Genomic DNA, 19,412 nt, shown 5'->3' with positions numbered 1-19,412 from the left:
AGGCGAGCTAATCCTGGCTTAAACCGCAAGCACGTTCAAGCAAGCGACGGCTCGGCCCGCTTCCACAAACCCCGGGCTTCGAGCAGCCTCATTCCCCCCCCCCTCCTCCCGCCGCCATCTCGTTCAACCGCGGGGCGGAGAGACCCCCAGATTCAGCTGCTCTGCCGCCAGCTGGACCTCAGTCCCGCGCCGGATTGGCGAGGACGCGTCTCCATTAAAGCGGGCCTAGCCAGTCGCCGGCCTCTCCCTTCCCCGCTGGGCGTGCGAGCGCTTCTGGCGAGGAGGAGGAGAGGCGCTCGGGGTGGGAGGAGGCTCGGCGGGTGTCAAGAGGGGCGGCGAGCGCTTGGCGGCTCCTGAGGGGGGAGGTCGAGCCTCCCCGCTCACAACGTCTCCGCCTGAGGGCATCGCTGGCGGCCGCTTCCCGCGGCTCAGCAGGTCCGCGCTCTCCCCCGCTGCTCGGCCTCCTCGATGCGCGGAGGCAGGAGGCGGCGGCGGCGGCCACGACGCGGGTTTCGTTCGCTGCCTGAGCGCTCCGGGCGGCGAAGAGCCGAGCCAGCAAGCCAGCCATCGGCCGGCTGCCTCTAATCTGCCTCCCCGCTGCCCGGCTCCTGCGCTCTCGCCCGACCGCGCTGCCCTCTCGCCTTTCTCCCCGCCTCTCCCGGCCAACGGTGCTCGCCAGCAAACTGTCTTCATGAGCCCCGAGGATGTCCGGAAAGCATTATAAAGGCCCCGAAGTGAGCTGCTGCATCAAGTATTTCATCTTCGGCTTCAACGTCATCTTCTGGGTAAGGCGTTCGTTTTATTTTTATTTATATTTATATTTATTTATTTTGTTTCTGGCCGAGGAAGCCGTTGTGCGTGATGGTGCGGTTTCTGCGCGGAGGGAGGGCGAGGGAGCAAACGCGCGTGGCGTGGAGCGCGGCGAATCTCCCCTGGCAGGTTGAAGGCTTTGGGGGGTCTTTGTCTGTCGGTATAGCGGGGGCTCGGTTGGCCTTGGGAAATCCGGACAGTTTCATAGAGCCCTTTATTCCCTTCCAAATCCTGGGTTTGCTTTTCGTCTCCCTCTTCCCTGAGGTTTTTTTTGAAAGCGATGCCTGGGTTTTTGGTTTTTTTTAAATATCCTTTTGGCCAGGTAGACCTGGTGGTAAGGTGTGAACCTTCTCCCCCCAATTGTAGGTCTTCGTTGCCTCCAGTTATTATTTATTTTTTAAAAAATATGCCTGGAGAAAGAAATATTCTACTATCAAGAAGCCCGAGCCTAAAAACTGTAGTCTTTCAAAAAAAAGGGTTATGCAATGCATAGAAAGGTGAAATAAGAGGTTTTTGATGGGTTTTCGCTAATTTCATGGAAGAACCATAGAAGGGAACACAATTTACCAAGCCACTGCATGTTTATGTGTGTTTAGAATAAGGCAAGATTAGAGGTAGCCTTTTTTTTTTTTTTTTGAGAGTAAACATTTTTGGGAGCAATGGGTATCTATCAACCTGGCATCCTCCAGATATGCTGGATAATGTGAGCATTGATGATCTTACATTGTTGGATAATGAAATGTCTGCAAGCAAAGAATCAGGCTCCACATGGATAATCTTATTGACCAACTGGAGATTATGTTGGTTGGAAATTGTGAATCTGAGATTTGTAGCTGATCAAAGTCATCGGGAGTTGGACAGCCATAAGTTTAAACAATTGTTATTATATCTGGAGATTGGTTAGGAAATCAGAAGTATGCCAAACTTGTTACCCTCCTGATTGACCTCCTTTAATTGGCTTCCTGGCTGCATGATAAATTGGTGCTGTGTGCTGAAATATCACAATACTTTCTCCCTACTTTCTCCCTTGCTTGTTCTCAATTTATGATAGTTTTGACTATCTCCTTACATTTACAAATATTACAAATATTAAAATCATTTCCCCATTATTGTTCCCTAAATTGGGTTGCTAGGAGAACAGACAGTTCGTGCAAAATGTCAGAACATGGTTGTTGGTTGATGGTATACATATCAGACCATTATTTAGCTTTTAAATTTTGGGTGGGCTGGACTTGCCTGGGAAGATAAGAATGTACACTAACATATCTGGAGACTCTTAGGTTGGGAATGTGTGCCAAAACCAATTGTAGTAAATAATATTGTTTTGTTCAGTGTACTTGGCTTGTAGAAGACCATATTCCATGAAATCTGCTAGTGGTTGGTGCATTACATAAAGGACATAGATTTTGCATTAAGTAATCATACGTAGTGAAGGTACACAGAATTGCATCTAAGTGACTGTGAAAGCAATCTGGACAAAGTCTTCCATTGCTGTATGGGGGAATTCATTAAAAGCTGTTCCCCTCTGTTATTACATATTGAAATGAAGGAAGTGCCAAGCTTTGATTAGTTTTGGCATTCCGGTCAAAAGTTAATGGAAATGTGGCCAGTGGCCTAAGACAAGAGAAAGGTGTTAATGTTGTTATTCAATCTGCCCATTGAGAAAAAGTCTTCAATCATCTAACAATCTGGGCTCTTGTCCAGAAAAGCTTTTGCTTTTGTAAATGTGAATGTTTTGATATTGCAAGATTCTTGCTTGTTAGTGGGTCTCATTGTGGAAAATCAAGGCCAGGGTAGGGTTTGTAGAAGTCCTTTCTAGGTAACCTAATACTCCGATAAAGACAGAGAAATGCATGGTTATGCTAGAAGCCAAGGACTCTTGTCTTGTGAAAACCATTACTGGATTTACCAAAATATTTCCACAAGTCTAAAAGTATTGTTAGATACTGCTTACATTAGCTTTGAAGGACAGTATTAGCTATGCTATTGACTCTGCTTTAAATTAGTATTTTGATACAACTGTATTTAAAAATGTCCTAGATTGAGTCTGAGATGATTTTTAAAGTTCTAGAGTTGTAAATGCATGTATCTGTGCAATTGCATTCTGAAGAAGAAAATAATGAATTTAGAAGAAGGCCTAGACCCGTGATGGCGAACCTATGGCATGCGTGCCACAAGTGGCATGCAGAGCCATTTGTGCGGGCACGCGAGCTCCAGCCAAACTTAACTGCACTGTGCATGCACATGCCTTCCAACTGATTTTCGGCCCATTTGAGGCCTTTTTCGCCCTCCTGGGGGCTCGAGGGAAGCCTCTGCAGCCTTTGGAGGCCAAAAAACGGGCCTTCCGGAAATACCGGAAGTGCTGAAACTGGAAGTGCCAAAATGGGCCTGTTTTTCGCCTCCAAAGGCTGCAGAGGCTTCCCTCAAGCCCCTGGGAGGGCGAAAATGGCCTCAAATGGGCCAAAAATCAGCTGGGAGGAGCATGCATGCACAGTGCAGGTAAGTGAGAGATTATGCACACATGCGCAGGGGTGCAGGGCGCATTACATTGTGGGTGCTGGCACGCACAAGGTACGTGCTTTCAACACACCACAACAAAAAGGTTCGCCATCACTGACCTAGTATAAACCTAGGCTCTGTGCTGGACTGAACTTCAATGCTTGATCATGACTATCACTCATTCAGCATTGTTGCAAGGTGAAATACTCACTGATCAATGGTCATTAAACAAGAATTACCTCCTGTACTTCAAAATCTTACACCTGTATTCCACTAATATATGATCAACAAGTATCATCTGAAAGCCAGTTTGATGTTGTGTTTAAGGCATCAGTCTAGAAACTGGGAGACTGGAGTTCCAATCCAGGACATTGTGAGTTCTAGTTTGTTTTGATCACAAAGCAAGTGGGTGACTTTGGGCCAGTCACTCTTTCTTAGCCTTGCAAATGAGGCAATGGCAAACCACTTCTGAAAAACCTTGTCAAGAAAACTGCAGGGATGTATCCCAGCAATTTCCAACAATTGGACATGATTGAACAGAAGGGGGTGGGGGGGATTGGCTATAGTTCCTAATCTGCTGAGACGCTACTGATAGGCTGCAAAATCACTTCCTGATTGGCTTAGCTGCTCTAATGTCAGGGAATGGATCAGAATGTAAATTACTAAGTTAACGAAGAGTCTCTGTTATATCAACGTAGTTTCATCTGCATTCTGCAAGCTTGTTAAACGCACAGTACATTTTACATGCAAATTTTATTTACTTTTAACCTGAGGCTAGTGTAAATATTTAGATTTACTTTTTCATGTATCAACTGCTTCAGCATTACTAGCATGTAAAGTTATGAATCAGACTCTGTAACATATGAGAGTTAGAGACAGGTCATCATGAATCTTGCCATGACTGTGGCCTGAGCTGTCTTCCTGAATGTTGGCTTGTTTTGAAAGTCCTAGGGTGATGATATCTGTAGGGGCAATTACACATTTCAACAAGTACATCATTTAATCCTAAACTGAAATGATTGTGCAGACTTCACAAGTTGGAACATGCTATGCTTGTATTAATAATACTCCCTTTAAAACCTTAAAACAATTGTATTAGTCAGAGGATTGCATTCACCTCAACTTACTTGCCCCAGTGCTGAAAACACGATTAGAGGTTTTATTTGTATGCCCAACTATTAAAAAAATAGACTGGTGTGTACAAGGAATAAATCTTGTGATTAGAAGCCTGCCTATAAGCAGGGTAGGGTTTTACTTTGGCAGCAGTACCAGGTGACACATCCATGGTATGTGCATTGAATCATAATTGCATGTTCTAGTTTACCTGTTTTCTAATGATTGAAGCAGGTTGTCTTTTAAATTTTAATTTAATTTTCTTGGTAACTGCATAATGTATTTATTTAAGAATTTATATATTTGCATTTTATTTTAGTACATTATGTTTAAATTTTCCTTAGAAAAAGCTTGTGTTTAAAATGGAGAAGACGACCAAGCACAGATCTGCTCGGGAAAGGGAGGAGCGTAATTGTAATTGCCATTTCCCATGTCAGTCAAATGCTGACTGATAAAAAACAGGCACAGCTAGTCCTTGAGTTATGACCACAATTGGGACCATAATTTCTGTTGCTAAGCAGGGTGGTGGCTAGGTGAGTCACACCCAAGTTTATGACCTTTTTTGCCATAGTTAAGTGAATCATGTGAGTTATAAGCAAATGCGGCTTCCCCCATTAATTTTGCTTGCCAAAAGCTGGCTGGGAAGGTTGCAAATGGTGATCACGTGACTTTGGGATACTGCAACAGTTGTAAAACATGCCATTTGCCAAGTGCCCGAAAGTTGATCACATGACTGTGGGGGGGTGCTGCTATAGTCCTAACCGCTCATAAATAATTTTTTAAAGTGCTGTTGTAACTTTACAACCAACTTGAATGGTTTTAAGCCAAGGACTATCTGTAGGATGTTAGCTTAAGAGGCCCTGTAGAAGGTTAGAATTTTCCTTAACAGATCACTGCAGAAGACTTTTGCACTTCTGTACCAGCCAAATATTTTCATAAGCTAACATGGGTTTTCTTTCTGCCTTTTCTAGCAAAAAACAACATTGCCTTAGAGCAGGGGTCGACAACCTTTTGGACCTCAGGGACCACCAAACTCATAATTTTAGATCCCAGGGACCACTAACTGGTTCTGTGGGTGTGGCCTAATTTGTGGGTGTGGCTTGGTGGTCATGTGACTGGCTGGGCCTGGCTTGTATATAAATATTATAAATATTTATATAAATATTGATTTTTTTTATAAAAAAGAGCAATTTTTACCCAAAATCAGGCAAAGCAGATTGAGTTGCTCACAGAATCACAGATTCATTCAAAGATCTATCTATCTGCCATTGGCTGGCTCAGTCTGTCACATAAAATTTGCTTGCAAGCAAACTCACAAAATAAACTCACAACACAACATGTATGTAAATATTCAATTTTTTATAAAAAAAGAGCAACTTTTACCCAAAATCAGGCAAAGCAGGCAGATTGAGTTGCTCACAGAATCATTCAGTGATCTCTCTGTCTGCCATCAGCTATCTCAGTCTCTCAAATTTGCTTGCCGTGAGTCTGCACTGAATTTGCTTGCAAGCAAACCTTCAGTCCTAAGGTTCGGCTGTACTTAAAAGCACAACCGAAGATCTAAAGACTAGCTAGAAAGCAAGAAATCCAACCATTTCCTGCTTCCTAGCTTATCTAAATCTCCCAGCAGAGCAGAACATATGATGGTCAGAAAAAGGAAAAATAGAAATTTAGCAGGCAAATTTACCGGGTAAGGAGTGAGTGGGCAGGGAGGGTTCACGCGGGCCATGTGGGCGGCGCAGCCTTGTGTTTCTGCGCAGCCTGGATTAATTGCTCTGGGGGTGAGATTTCTCTGCGGCCCACCAAAATTTTCTCAGGGCCCACCAGTGGGCCGTGGCCCACCGGTTGGTGACCACTACCTTAGAGTGAAAAAATCCCTAATGCTTTTCTGTATGTTAGTACTTGCTTACATTGAACTATATTTTAATAAAACAGATTAGAATGATAATTACATTTGATTAGGGAAGCTGTAGTAGACATTCTTAGTGGTAATGAGTTTCTCATCTACTTTGTAGATTTCAGTTGAATTGGGGGTAAACCATGAAATAAAAATGAGGAATACAGGATAACAGATTTGGAAAAGACCTTCTAATCCAGTGGTCGCCAACCAGTGGACCAGGGACCACTAGTGGGCTGGGGACCACTAATGGTCCGCAAGAAAATTTGGGTGGTCCACAGAGAAATGTCACCCCCAAAGCACCCCCCAAAGCAATTAATCCAGGCTGCGCGGGAACACAAGGCTGCGCCGTCCACATGGCCTGTGGGAACACAAGGCTTGTGTTGCTTGCATTGCAAACAACACAAGGTAGTGAGGGGAAGGGGGGGAAAGGGCGGGGGGGGGGAAACTTGCCCCACTTGCCCCATGTGCCTCGCCTAGGTACTGGGCTGCTTCTTTCTGTTTCTTTCTTCTTCTGCTTTTGGCTGCATGCAAGGAAAGCAGCAAAAGTCTTTCTTTCTCTTCCCCAAGCTCCTCCAGAAATGAGTCTTTGGGACCCGGCAAGTTATCCTACAAGAAGCTGCACTGGTAAGACAAGTCTCACAAAGACTAATTTCTGGCGGAGTTTGACAAAGAGAAAGTAAGTCTTCTGCTGCTTTCTTTGCATGAAGCCAAAAGTCTCTCTCTCTCCCTCTGAGAACGGAGCTGGAGACGGTATCCTGTGATCCCACATAAAGAATGATTGATTGGTAGGAAAACGGGGTGGGAAATTTTCCTGCAGACTTTTTTTTGGATTTTCCCAGGGTCTCTGGACTGCGGGATTTAAAATTATGAGTTTGATGGTCCCTGAGGTCCAAAAGGTTGGCGACCCCTGTTCTAATCTAGCCCTATGCCCAAGCAGGAGACCCTATCCCATTCCAGACAAATTGCTGTCCAATTTCTTCTTAAAAACTTCTACTGATGGATCATTCCCAACTTATGGAAGCAAATCCTTCCACTGATTAGAATAGAATAGAATTCTTTATTGGCCAAGTATGATTGGACACACAAGGAATTTGTCTTGGTGCAAATGCTCTCAGTGTACATAAAAGAAAAGATACATTTGTCAAGAGTCAAGAATCATAAGGTACAACAATGATAGTCATAGGGTACAATAAGCAATCAAATTATACTAGGTAACAGTCAATATAAATGGTAAGGATACAAGCGACAAAGTTACAGTCATACAGTCACAAATGGGAGGGAATGTGTGATAAGCAGTGATGAGAAGATTAACAGTAATAGTAGTGCAGACTTCGTAATAGTTGAACAGTGTTGAGGGAATTATTTGTTTAGCAGAGTGATGGCATTTGGGAAAAAACTGATCTTGTGTCTGGTTGTTCTGATGTGCAGTGCTCTATAGCATCGTTTTGAGGGAAGGAGTTGAAACAGTTTATGTCCGGGATGTGAGGGATCTGTAAATATTTTCACAGCCCTCTTTTTGACTCGTGCAGTATCCAGGTCCTTGATTGAAGGCAGGTTGGTAGTAATTGTTTTTTCTGCAGTCCTAATTATCCTCTGAAGTCTGTGTCTGTCCTGTTGGGTTGCAGAACTAAACCAGAGAGTTATAGAGGTGCAGATGATAGTCTCAATAATTCCTCTGTAGAACTGTATCAGCAGCTCCTTGGGCAGTTTGAGCTTTCTGAGTTGGCGCAGAAAGAACATTCTTTGTTGTGCTTTTTTGATGACGTTTTTGATGTTAGGTGTCCATTTTAGGTGATGTGATATAGTAGAAAATTATAGAAAATTTGAAGGTCTCTACTGTTGATACTGTGTTGTCTAGTATTGTAAGAGGTGGTAGTATGGGAGGGTTTCTTCTAAAGTCTATCATCATTTCTACAGTTTTGAGTGTGTTCGGTTCCAGATTGTTCCGGTTACATCACGAGGCAAGTTATACAACCTCCTGTCTTTATGCGGATTTGTCATTGTCTCGAATGAGACCAATCACTGTTGTGTCATCTGCAAACTTCAGTAAATTTTAATAGATGGATTGTTTGAGTTGCAGTCATTGGTATATAGGGAGAAGAGAAGTGGAGAAAGCACACAGCCTTGGGGGGCCCCTGTGCTAATTGTACAGGTATCAGATGTGATTCTGCCTATTTTCACCTGCTGCTTCCTGTCTGTTAGGAAGTTTATGATCCACTTACAAGTGTGTTCAGGTACCGCTAGTTGCTTTAATTTAGTTAGAAGAATGTCTGGAATGATGGTATTGAATGCTGAATTGAAGTCTACAAAGAGGACCCTTGCGTAGATATTTGGAGATTCAAGGTGTTGTTGGATGTAATGCAGAGCCATGTTAACAGCATCATCTGTCGATCTATTTGCTCGGTATGCAAAATGCATGGTATCTAACAGCAGATCCGTGATGGTTTTCAGGTGGGACAGCACAAGCCTTTCAAAGATCTTCATAACTACAGATGTAAGAGCAACTGGTCTATAGTCATTCAGTTCCTTGATGGAGGGCTTCTTTGGCACTGGAATAATAGTAGAGCATTTGAAGCAGGAAGGAGCATAGCACATCTCTAGTGATCTATTGAAGATTCGGGTGAAGATGGGGGCCAATTGGTCAGCACAGCTTAATTGTTCTGTCAGAAAATTTCTCCTTAGTTCTAGGTTGGATCTCTCTTTGATCAATTTCCATCCATTATATCTAGCCTTCCCCTCAGGTGCTTTGCGGAAGAGGTTGTCTCCCCTTCTGTGACAAATAACATGGTTACAGGGTTTTTGGTGAGCTTTCAGGATTTGATGAAAGACATAGTGCAAAACACTTCCTGAATATATATTTTGCTGTTTAGTTAAGACAAACCACATTTATTTTCCATTTCAGTAACATTCCTTAGCAGGGTGACTTACATTTACAGAAGCCAAGTCTAGCTGTCCACTCTTCTCATAACCGTTTTATTGATAAACAGCAGGAAAGGAGAAAAAAACCCCACAGTTTGAAATTTTAAATAAATGGCAAAGGGCCCTTTATTTCTCAGTTAATGTTATGCAGCTTGAATGATCTCTAATGGCATAGTATGTACTTTGTAATTTGGGTTTAATCTGTGTGTATACTGTTGTGTTGTACAAGACTCTAACTTTTTCTATTTTGAGTTGAGAAAATATTTAAAAGTACTGGCTGGCACACCTCTCTCAAGCTGACAGAACATGGTGTCTCCTCTCTCTTTTGACTTCCCTGGGGTCGTACTCCACCAGGTAGATTATGGCCCATGCTAGTCCTCTTCAGTTTGCTTCCCTGGATTCTTCTTTCATTCCTGACATGGATCAAAATTGCTTAGACTATCTCAGAATCACCAACCAGCATTACTCATTAGTAGAACACCTAATCACATTAGTAAAACAAGGGATATCTATGAGAGAATGGAGGAAATGTAATGGCTCACAACCTTAAAATGGATCTAGATAAGCTGTTGGCTTATCTAGATCCATCTTAAGGTTGCCAGCCATTGCATTTCTTCCATTATCTCATTGATATGCCTTGTTTTCTACCACTGTGCCTTATTTTGCCAGCTCAGCATCCCCTCTTTCTCCTATTCATATGGGGAACTAAGCTAACTCGTATTCTGAACAGCTCATTTCTTGGCTACAAAAGGTGTCATGTCTTTTTGATAAATTCAGGAGCTTCTGTAGCCTGTCATAACATACAGTGATGTCTGGAATACATCCATAAAAGCAGATAGGATGGTTAAAAACTCTAATGCAGTCTCATCACCCATCTGCAAGGCATCAGTTTGTCCAAGTCAATAACTGAAGGATATACAACAAAACATTTTAATATGTTCTTATACTGGGTATCTGTGCATAGCTTTGGAGATTTGCTTAATAGCCTTAAAGTGCAGTAGCAAAATTATTAAGATTAAATCATGCAGTGAAAAGAGTTATGCAGTGTGCATAGTTTAGCAGGGCAGGGTGCTAAACGTCTCTTGGTACAACATTTGAATTCAGAGAGTGGGGAAAAACAACCAATGTTATTCTTTAGTGCAGGATATATACAGTCCAATGTTATATTATTCAAAGCATACTGAAAGGTCCAAACTGTCATCTTGTTATAATCATGGAGGATTATGCACGTGTTCATTTTCACTGGTTTGGTTGTTGTATGGGATCCAAGCTGATATATTTATCTCTAGTTATAAGCTGCACGCTGGACTCAGACAGTGACTGGAGGCAATTCATTAGTGGCAAATGGGAATCTATGGTAACAGCAGTTTACTTGGCAGCTTCCCCGGTGTTAAGATTTATGTGCCCTGGATTTTAAGAGCTGGGAAATGCAATGTCTGAAATCTGAAGATTTACATGTGCATATCCTAATTTGTTTGCCATTTCTTATTGTGATTTTAGGTTCTTGTCATTGGAAAACTTCTGTAGAGGATTTTAACATTCAACTGCTACTCTTAGGGCCGCTTAGGAAAATACTCTGAAATGATCTTGCAGAAATTCTGGAGTTAAATCCTATCTACTTTTCTTGAATTCTCTTGTCCAGATCCCTCAGGAAATATGCAAAAGCATGAAGGCACATTCTTGGTATAGATCTGAAGTTCCTTGTTTGGCTCCTGTCTATGATAAAGATGAGTTCAGTTAGTAGAAATGATTCTAAAGACCAAATGATTCCATTTGTACCTTTTTGAGACTGGACTAATACTAAGTCATGGTTTATTCTGGCTTGTCAACATTTACCTCTCTCCCCCAAATAGGTAGAACCAAATATGGACTTCTTTTCTTAAACATGTTATGGTGTTGGGGAAGTTTTAAAGGACCCAACAGGTTTGAAAGACTTCTAGATCCTTAACACATTGATTTTGTCCCTTAAAACTCAAACTCTCTTCCCAAATGAAGCCTGTGCATAAGTTTTCTTCATGATAAACCACCCAGCCCTGAGGTGGTTTATGAGGTGGACATAAACCTGACAGTAGGTTTATGTCTCCTCCTCCTCCTCCTCCTCCTCCTCCTCCTCCTCCTCCTCCTCCATAAACCATAAAATTGAGTGGATTTTTCTAACCTACTAAATTATGACTTTAAAGCCACAGTGACTGAGTTCAGAAATTCAAGGCACCCTGTTCCCAACTTTGTCCTTCAGGTCTTCCACCTGAAGTGCACCCATCACTGCTGTGATTGAGTCTATCCACCTTGCTGCTGGTTTTTCATCATCTTCTCTTGCTCTCCATCTTTCCTAGCATTGTAGACTTTTCAACAGAACTGGGTATTTATATATTGTGTCCAAAATGTGATATTTGAGCCTGATCATTTAATTCTTGAGAAGTCTGGATTGATTCTGTGATTCATTTGCTTGTTTTCTTGGCTGTCCACAGTACTCTGAGAAGTCTCTTCAAATACAATATTTCAAAAACTCCAATAGTCAGTATATACTGCTACTTTAAAGTTAGAGTCAGAGTCTAAGTTTCACTTCTGTGGAGTGTCTCAAAACAAATCTGCATAGTCCTGATCTTTGTAGGTGTAGTAGACAAGCAGTGGCTTTTGAATATAATTTACAGTACCTTCATTGCTACACTACCAAGTGCTGGTGCTTCATATCTCTTGACTGCTCTTTATCCTAAAAAAAGGAAGAATATTAGCAGTGTGCAAATCTATAAGTGTGCTTCATGCTTGGCTTTGGCAGCACTTTTACTTCTCAGAAAGTTCACCCTCCCCGCTTTTTTGTAACATTCAAGACCTCATCTGTGCAGTCTTTATTTACAAGCAGCTCCCACTGATGTTAATGTGAGTTTCTTGGTGCGGCAGCTGCATTTTTCAGGTTGATTTAGTTTTTAATCCATTGTGGAAAAAGATGCAAAAAAACCTCAAAAGTGACATAGCCAGTTTTTTACAATTTGCCAAAATGAATGAAGAACAAAACATGGATGTGCAGGCAGCCTTGTGGAGAAATATTGCTAGATAAGGGGTTCCTGGAAGGATTCATCTTCCTGTTTTTTTTTGAATCAATGGAATGAATTTGGTTTTCTTGATAAAGGAGGAGGCAATTGTTTGCTTTGGTAGATAACGCCCTGTATACAACTAATGTTTCTGATGTGAAAGGAAATCCATGAGAAAATAAAATACAGTAAAGGAGTTGTTTTCCCACCAATGAAATGAAATGTGTACAAATGCTATGAACCAGGAAGGCCTTTTCATTTGGAATTTTGCTAGTACTTTTAATATGACCCCTTTGAACCTCTGTTTGATATTTATAAAGTGGGTATAAAATTCCCTACATTCACACAGTGCCTTGTAATCCTGGATTGGCTAGCCACAGTGTATTTAAGAAATAATAGTTAGCTGGCTTTACCCAATATGGCATACTAGAAGTATTCAGAGCCACATAACGATTTAGAATGTTGTTTGATTTAGGTTATACAGCTGAACCAAAAATACTAGTTTGCAGACCCTAATGTCTGAATTCACAGACTGTGCTAAATCAAAATCAAACAAACCATAGCCCGACCTAATGTGGCATATGAAATTAACCCCTTTGGGCTTCATTAGGAAACTATAGAGCCCCAGATACTTTGCAGAAAAGGATGGGAGAAGAAACACAACTAGGATTGGTTGGTATCTTAAGCAACCCATACATGGTATAGATGGAGAGCAGCCGTACATAATAGGTCTCTTGTCTCAATTTGGCTATCCATGGAGGAAAAGAATGCCTTCTTTCTAATCAATCAGCCCCTACCAGCCTTCAGATACCTCTGTCTTCTATTCCTGCCAGGCACTATTCTAAACTCTGGGAAAAAGCATAATGCTGCCTCTGATACTGGCTTTAACTAAATGTTAGGAAGGTTTTCTTGGACTGAAAGCTATCAAGAGGTTTCTTGTGTCTTTACTAATATCTCCCTAGGCCTCTCATATCTGTTCTTTCTTATTCTCCTCACAAAATAGCTTCCAGAAGTTGATGCAAAAAAAGAAAAGAAAAGAAAAAAGAAGTAAAATTGGGAATTACAAATAATAAAGAATAAATCAAGAGAAGGCAGATGGCCTTGGAGAAGCCTACTGAGGGAAGCCAATTTGTTTTAACTCTTAATTTTCCCCAACTACAACTTATGGGGTTGAAAGTTCTTTATCAATCTAAATTCCATGCTTTCTTGATGCTGTATTGCAAGGGTCTTCAGGCTTGGCAAGTTTAAGGCTTGTGGACTTCAATTCCCAGAATTCCTGAGCTAACATGACTAGAGGAGGAATTCTGGGAGTTGAAGTCCACAAATCTTAAATCTGTCAAGTTTGAAGACCCCTGCTGTATTGTTGTACTGATGTAAACAGGAGTAGGAAATTAAATCTGGGCAATGGTATAGATCCAGAAGTTTCTAGTGTTATAGATGGTTCCATGGCTTTGGAGAGGATACTCTGGCTAGGTTGACTATAGCTTTGAACCAGATTTCTTCACTGGTGAGTGACAGGGTACTCCTAGAATTTGATAGTAAGCAAAAGTAAAATTGATTTTAATAAACAGTATGCTAATATATAGGATTCTGTCTCAAAAGGATCCAGGAGGAAGAAAAACTTGATATGATAGGTGGAAATTCCTCAAAAAAGGAATTATTAAAAGCACAATTTGAGTTGAGTGAAAAATAGAAGAATGTGAATGTCCTGAAAAGCATTAAACATTTAAGACATATATGCAGAAAATGGAAATTGCTGAGAAGGAGAAAATGCAGTAGCCTACATTTCTAGAGATGGTATCAGGAAAGCTAATATTGAGAATGAATTGAGATTAGTGAAGGATGTTAAAAAAAGTAGAAAGAGTAGAAAATAATAGTATGCCAGAATTTAGTGAATGAGACAAAGGGCAAGAAATAAGAAACAAAAGCTGAACTACTCATTTGTTCCTTCGTTTCTATCAGGGAAGAGGATACACAAGCCTCTTGCCAGCTGTTAGAGAGCTGGTTGAAGAAGTACGATTCAGCTTAGGTTTGATAGAATCTTAGAGAATACTTACTGCTGTTGTATGAATTCCAGTCTTCATTGGAAGATAGACTGCCTTCTGAGTAGTAAAAGAACTTGGAGATATGGTCTGCTTATCAAACTCTCTTTATTTTTTGAAAAATCTTAAGAGGACAAGCAATAGATCAGAGGAGAGCAGATATACTATCAAGAGGGGAAAAAAAGATGGGTCCAGGGAACTAGATACCAATCAGCCTTGCAATGATATCTGGGAATATTCCCAGATAAAATATAAAGCAATTATTGTAAGCCCTTGACAATGCTGTATTACTAGAAGTAGTACAAGTAGTCCTCAACGTATGACCGCAATTGAGCCCAAAATATCTGTTGCTAAGTGAGATGTTTGTTAAGTGAATTTTCCCCCATTTTAAGACCTTTCTTGCTACAGTTATTAAGTGAATCATTGAAGCTTTGAAGTTAGAAACATGGTTGTTAAGTGAATCTGGCTTCCCCATTGACTTTAGAATAGAATAGAATAGAATAGAATAGAATAGAATAGAATAGAATAGAATAGAATAGAATAGAATAGAATAGAATAGAATAGAATAGAATAACAGAGTTGGAAGGGACCTTGGAGATCTTCTAGTCCAGGGGTCGCCAACCTTTTGGACCTCAGGAACTACCAATCTCATAATTTTAAATCCCGTGGACCACTAATATGAATTTTGACTGACAGTGGCTTGCTGATATTGGTGGGAAAGTTAGTCCCATATTCCAGAGCTGCAGTAGTCACAAGACTGGCCCTTTGGTCATCCTGGAGCAGCTCCTCCAGTCCATGGCAGACCGGTGCACCCAGGTGGAGGAGCAGCTGCTCCGGGATGACCAAAGGGCCAGTCCTGTGACTATTGCAGCTCTGGAATATGGGACCAACTTTCCCACCAACATCAGCAGGCCACCTGGGACTGATTTCCCTCCCCCGCCATTGGCCTTACCTTCCAGTTCCAGCTCACATGGTTCTATTCAAAGTTAGGTTTGCACTTGGCCGAAGGATGGGTACCAGCAAGTGGGTGGGCCATGTGGGCGGTGCAGCCTTGTGTTCCCGCGCAACCTGGATTAATTGCTTTGGGGGGAGTGCTTTGGGAGGAACATTTCTCTGCAGACCACCAACATTTTCTCTCAGACCACCAGTGGTCCCCGGCTCACCGGTTGGCGACCACTGTTCTAGTCCACACTTCGCTTGTCAAAAGGTCACAAAAGATGATCACATGACCTCAGGGCACTGCAACTGTCATAAATATGAGTCAGTTGCCCCGTATCTGAATTTTGATCATGTGATCATAGAGATGCTGCAGTGGTTGTGTGAAAAATAGTCATAAATCACTTTTTTCAGTGCCATAATAACATCAAACAGTCATTAAATGAACTGTGATAAGTTGAAGATTACTGTATGGGTTTTCCAAGAATAAGCCTTGCTAAGCTCCTCTTGCTTCATTATTTGGTTAAATAACTTTTTTGGTAAATTTTGGGACTTAATATATCTTGATTTCCAAAAAGCATTTGACAAAGTACCATATCACATATTAATAGATTAAATAGGGTCTGGGTAGTATGTTTTAGGGTCTGGGTGGCGTGTGTTTAGATTCACAGCGGCTTGAAACTCATAGTCAAGAATGCTAATTAAGAGATCCTCATCAAATTTGAGCGAGGCATCAGATGGAATGCCAGAATTTTTCCTGAGTCTGGAATACTTCAAAATTTTCATTAATGCCTTGAATGAAGAAATATCAAATTTGCATTGGCAATATTGCATAGGCTAGCTCTAATACTTGAGGACACATAAAACAAATTCAAGATGATTTGGATTGAAAACAAAAATAATTTAAAAAGAATGACATCTAACATCCAAAATTATTCACTTAGAAAATCATGATAATTGCGCAAGTACAGAATGAAGGATAATGGCTTTGATAACAATTATTTGTGAAAATACTTTGTACTAGATGACAAGATGAATATGAGCCAACAGTTTGAAATAGCTTGTAAAATCCAGTATGGTTTTAAACTGCCTCACTTTTCATAACATAAAAATAGTAGTTTCCACTGTGTTCTACATTTGTTGGGCCCCATCTCAAGTTTTTTTTTGTGGTTCTGGGCATCACATTTTAAAGATTCAGACAAAGTTGAACAGATTTAGAAAAGGGTGAATGATCAAAAAACAACTTAAATCCCGTAAGGAAATGCTTAATGAAGCAGATTGTTTAGCTTTGAGAGCTTTAACAGTATTTTCCTGTACTTAAGGGTGTCATAGAAGAGATATCACAGGAACAGAATAGTTCCATATCTTCCTAGAATACAAACCATAGAATAAGTTACTTAGCTCCTAACTTAATTTATAGGAAAATGGTTCCGGTTGAAAAACTTCCTAATGGTAAGAGGAATCCAATATTGAAATAAGTAATTTCCTAGATGTTTTCAAGTGCATAACTCAGGACTGTTTACATTTGTAATTTTGCACTGGGAGTTGTAATGGACACCTCTGTAATTTGGAGAGATGCATTCAGTTTCAGTTTCCTTAATTCTTAGATGCAATGTGAGATTTCCATCTTACTGGGTATTGTCTTTTGTTTTGTGGTCTTTAACTGGGATAGGAGATAGTTTGTATTTCCAAGGTTGCTCACCTTAACTTCATCCGGTGATTGGCTCTAAGTATTAGAATGCCCTATCCAGGAACTTTGTTCTTTTGAACTTTCAAACTGTACATAATTTTATATTTATACAATTGATACAATATAGTATAAATAATGTATTTATCTACATAATACATTTATATTAATAGTAAAGGCACATTTTATATTTTTATAATTCTTTTGTAAGGAGTTGTTTTATGTGGTTACTTAGGCATTGATTTAAAAATGTAATGGCTTTTAGAAAGTCAGTTATAAAGACTTATAACAACATGAAATATAGGTGGCAAACTTATACCTCCTTATTTTGGAGTAGGTCCCATGAAAACAAATGGGGTTAACTTTTCATTTTAGTTATACTATTGATTTAAAAAAAACAACCCAACCCTCTTCTTGCATAAGAGCATATGGTATTAGTATATTGTGTCCTTCAAGTAATTCCAGAGGTTTTACCCTCTGTGACTATGTATTTCTGGTATGACTGGAAGAGAGTTAGTGGGGATAAGGAAGCCAAGTTATAGAAGAAGAAAAGGGTGGCTTTAAGGGGATTTTTTGGTAATAATTCTACCTGGTGTTCCCCCTTTTCCCCATCTTGTACTTGCTATTCACCACAAGAAAGAAACCCAAATATTTTTGGGGAAGAGGGGTGGGGAAAAAATTGAGATTGGAATCACAGCAACAGCAAATAGTTAAAACTCCTTCCCCTATAAAGTATCCCTGGTACTTTGATTTATTCTCGTTTCTTTGAAGTAGGGTTGATTTTAGAACTGACGACCCCCCCGCCTCCGGATATTCATAGGACTAATGCCCGTTTGTTGTGTGTAGCAAAGCTTGTTATATAATCCAGTGAAATAAAGACTACAAAAGCTTCAGAAGTAGGCAGATGTTGGCAAGTGGGAGACATTCAAGCTGGCTGGCCATATAAAGTAAAATACAAATAAGCTATATTGAAAGTCTGCTTTCCAAGTCTAAACAAAATGAATGTTAATTGGAAAAAAATAACTTGGGGCTTTTGTGCCATTGTTTGAAATTCCAGTGAAGGATGTTCTTTAAAGAAAATTTTGTTTGGAATGAAAGATCTGAAGCCTATTTTTTCTAAATTCTGTGGCAGCAAGCATGCCAATTTAAAAAACAGAACAATTGTCAAACAAATATTCTGTCTCGCCACCTTCAGATATGGAATTCAAATATATTTATGGTGACCCTCCAATAGTTTGATGGGAGAGTATTCTTGTTGTTAGAATTACTGCTACCTCAAAAAAAACAAACACCTGGTAGTTTGATACTGGCACCATGGGATGTATGGGAGTCATCCCATTACTTATCAGCCTTGGGGCTGTTATAAAAATTCATTAGAAAGCAATTAATAGGGTAGATGAAGGCCTACTAATACTGCTTAGGAGAAGCAGATACATATTGCTGGACTAAATAGGGTTTTAGTCTGATCCAGCAGACCCTTCTTTCATTCATTCATTTTGGATCTCTTTGGGAGAGCAAAAAGCATGTGAAGAAATAGTAAAAACCAACATTGAAATCATAGTTTAAAATCTGAGTGTAGAAGACTTATCTACAAAATAGACCTACACATTTCATGGTAAAAAACTTAGACCTGAAAACTAAAAAATGGTGATGATATGATCATGTCTTAGGAATGATAGTTCTCTCCTTCACTTCCAGACTACCATCCTCATAACTCTCCTTTCTCCAATCATTTCCATGTTCTTGTGGTGGAGATAAATCTTACCTAAAGAAGATTAAGAAAAAGAGAGTTAACAATTGAGAACCATTGTCAAAAAAGAAGAGTTAACAACCATTGAGAACAAGGATATGGTCACCTCATAAAAAACGACTTAAAAATAGTCTCAGTCCCAAGGAAATTTGAGTCTAAATTTCAGGTTGTGTCCTCCTACCACAAACTGAGATAGCTCTCCAAAGTCAGCATACACAACCTCCCAATTCCATACTTGTTCATCCACTGTTACTCTTCCTGGCCTTGGCTAGTGACATGGTGAAGGAGGTGATACTCCTAACTTATCCAGCATGCCTTTGGAATAATCCAGACATATGGGTTGAATCTGCCTTTCTGCCCAGAGACTGAGTCATCAATCTTTGCCACGCCTCTTCCTGTCAGGGCAGGAAGCCCCCTAGCCCCAGTCACAACTCAGTCTTGGCCCTATAGAGACGTGGCAAAGGTTGGCTCCAACAATTTCAGCAGAAAGCAGAAGTTTCAGCAGAAAGTAGCAGTGGATTCTCCCAAAGGTTTTCAAAAAGCCCCTAAAGCATCCAAAACATCGTAAACAGGCAGTAATTGGTAATCCTGCCTGCTCTGTTTTTTCTCCAATGAGCTGTTCAGAGCGTCCAGTAGTGGGAGGTGCTTCAGTCTCTATTCAGATAGGCTGGGCTTAATTGCAAGGATGCTTCTCCTCCTCCACGGGACTCCTCCCTAGTGTCCCCCA

At 40.6% G+C, this 19,412-nt stretch overlaps 1 protein-coding gene across 2 annotated transcripts in view; it reads left to right on the top strand.

The window, feature by feature from the left end:
- The first annotated feature begins 278 nt into the window (after positions 1 to 278).
- The window catches only part of TSPAN5 (tetraspanin 5), a 69,300-nt gene continuing 50,166 nt past the window's right edge, over positions 279 to 19,412 (top strand). The window contains exon 1 of one of the 2 annotated variants that reach the window (XM_026672674.2): positions 279 to 785. In XM_026672674.2, the coding sequence (XP_026528459.1) occupies positions 705 to 785 (81 nt within the window). In that variant the 5' untranslated portion in view covers positions 279 to 704. The remainder of the gene's footprint in view (positions 786 to 19,412) is intronic. The other variant, XM_087962882.1, reaches the window with a different exon arrangement.

Source organism: Notechis scutatus, chromosome 4 (assembly GCF_049901735.1).
Source record: "Notechis scutatus isolate UNSWTSFEM ecotype Mainland chromosome 4, rNotScu1.2, whole genome shotgun sequence".
Lineage (NCBI taxonomy): Eukaryota > Metazoa > Chordata > Lepidosauria > Squamata > Elapidae > Notechis > Notechis scutatus.
Note: the sequence above shows the minus strand (reverse complement) of the source record. Positions and strands in the feature narration are given on the sequence as shown.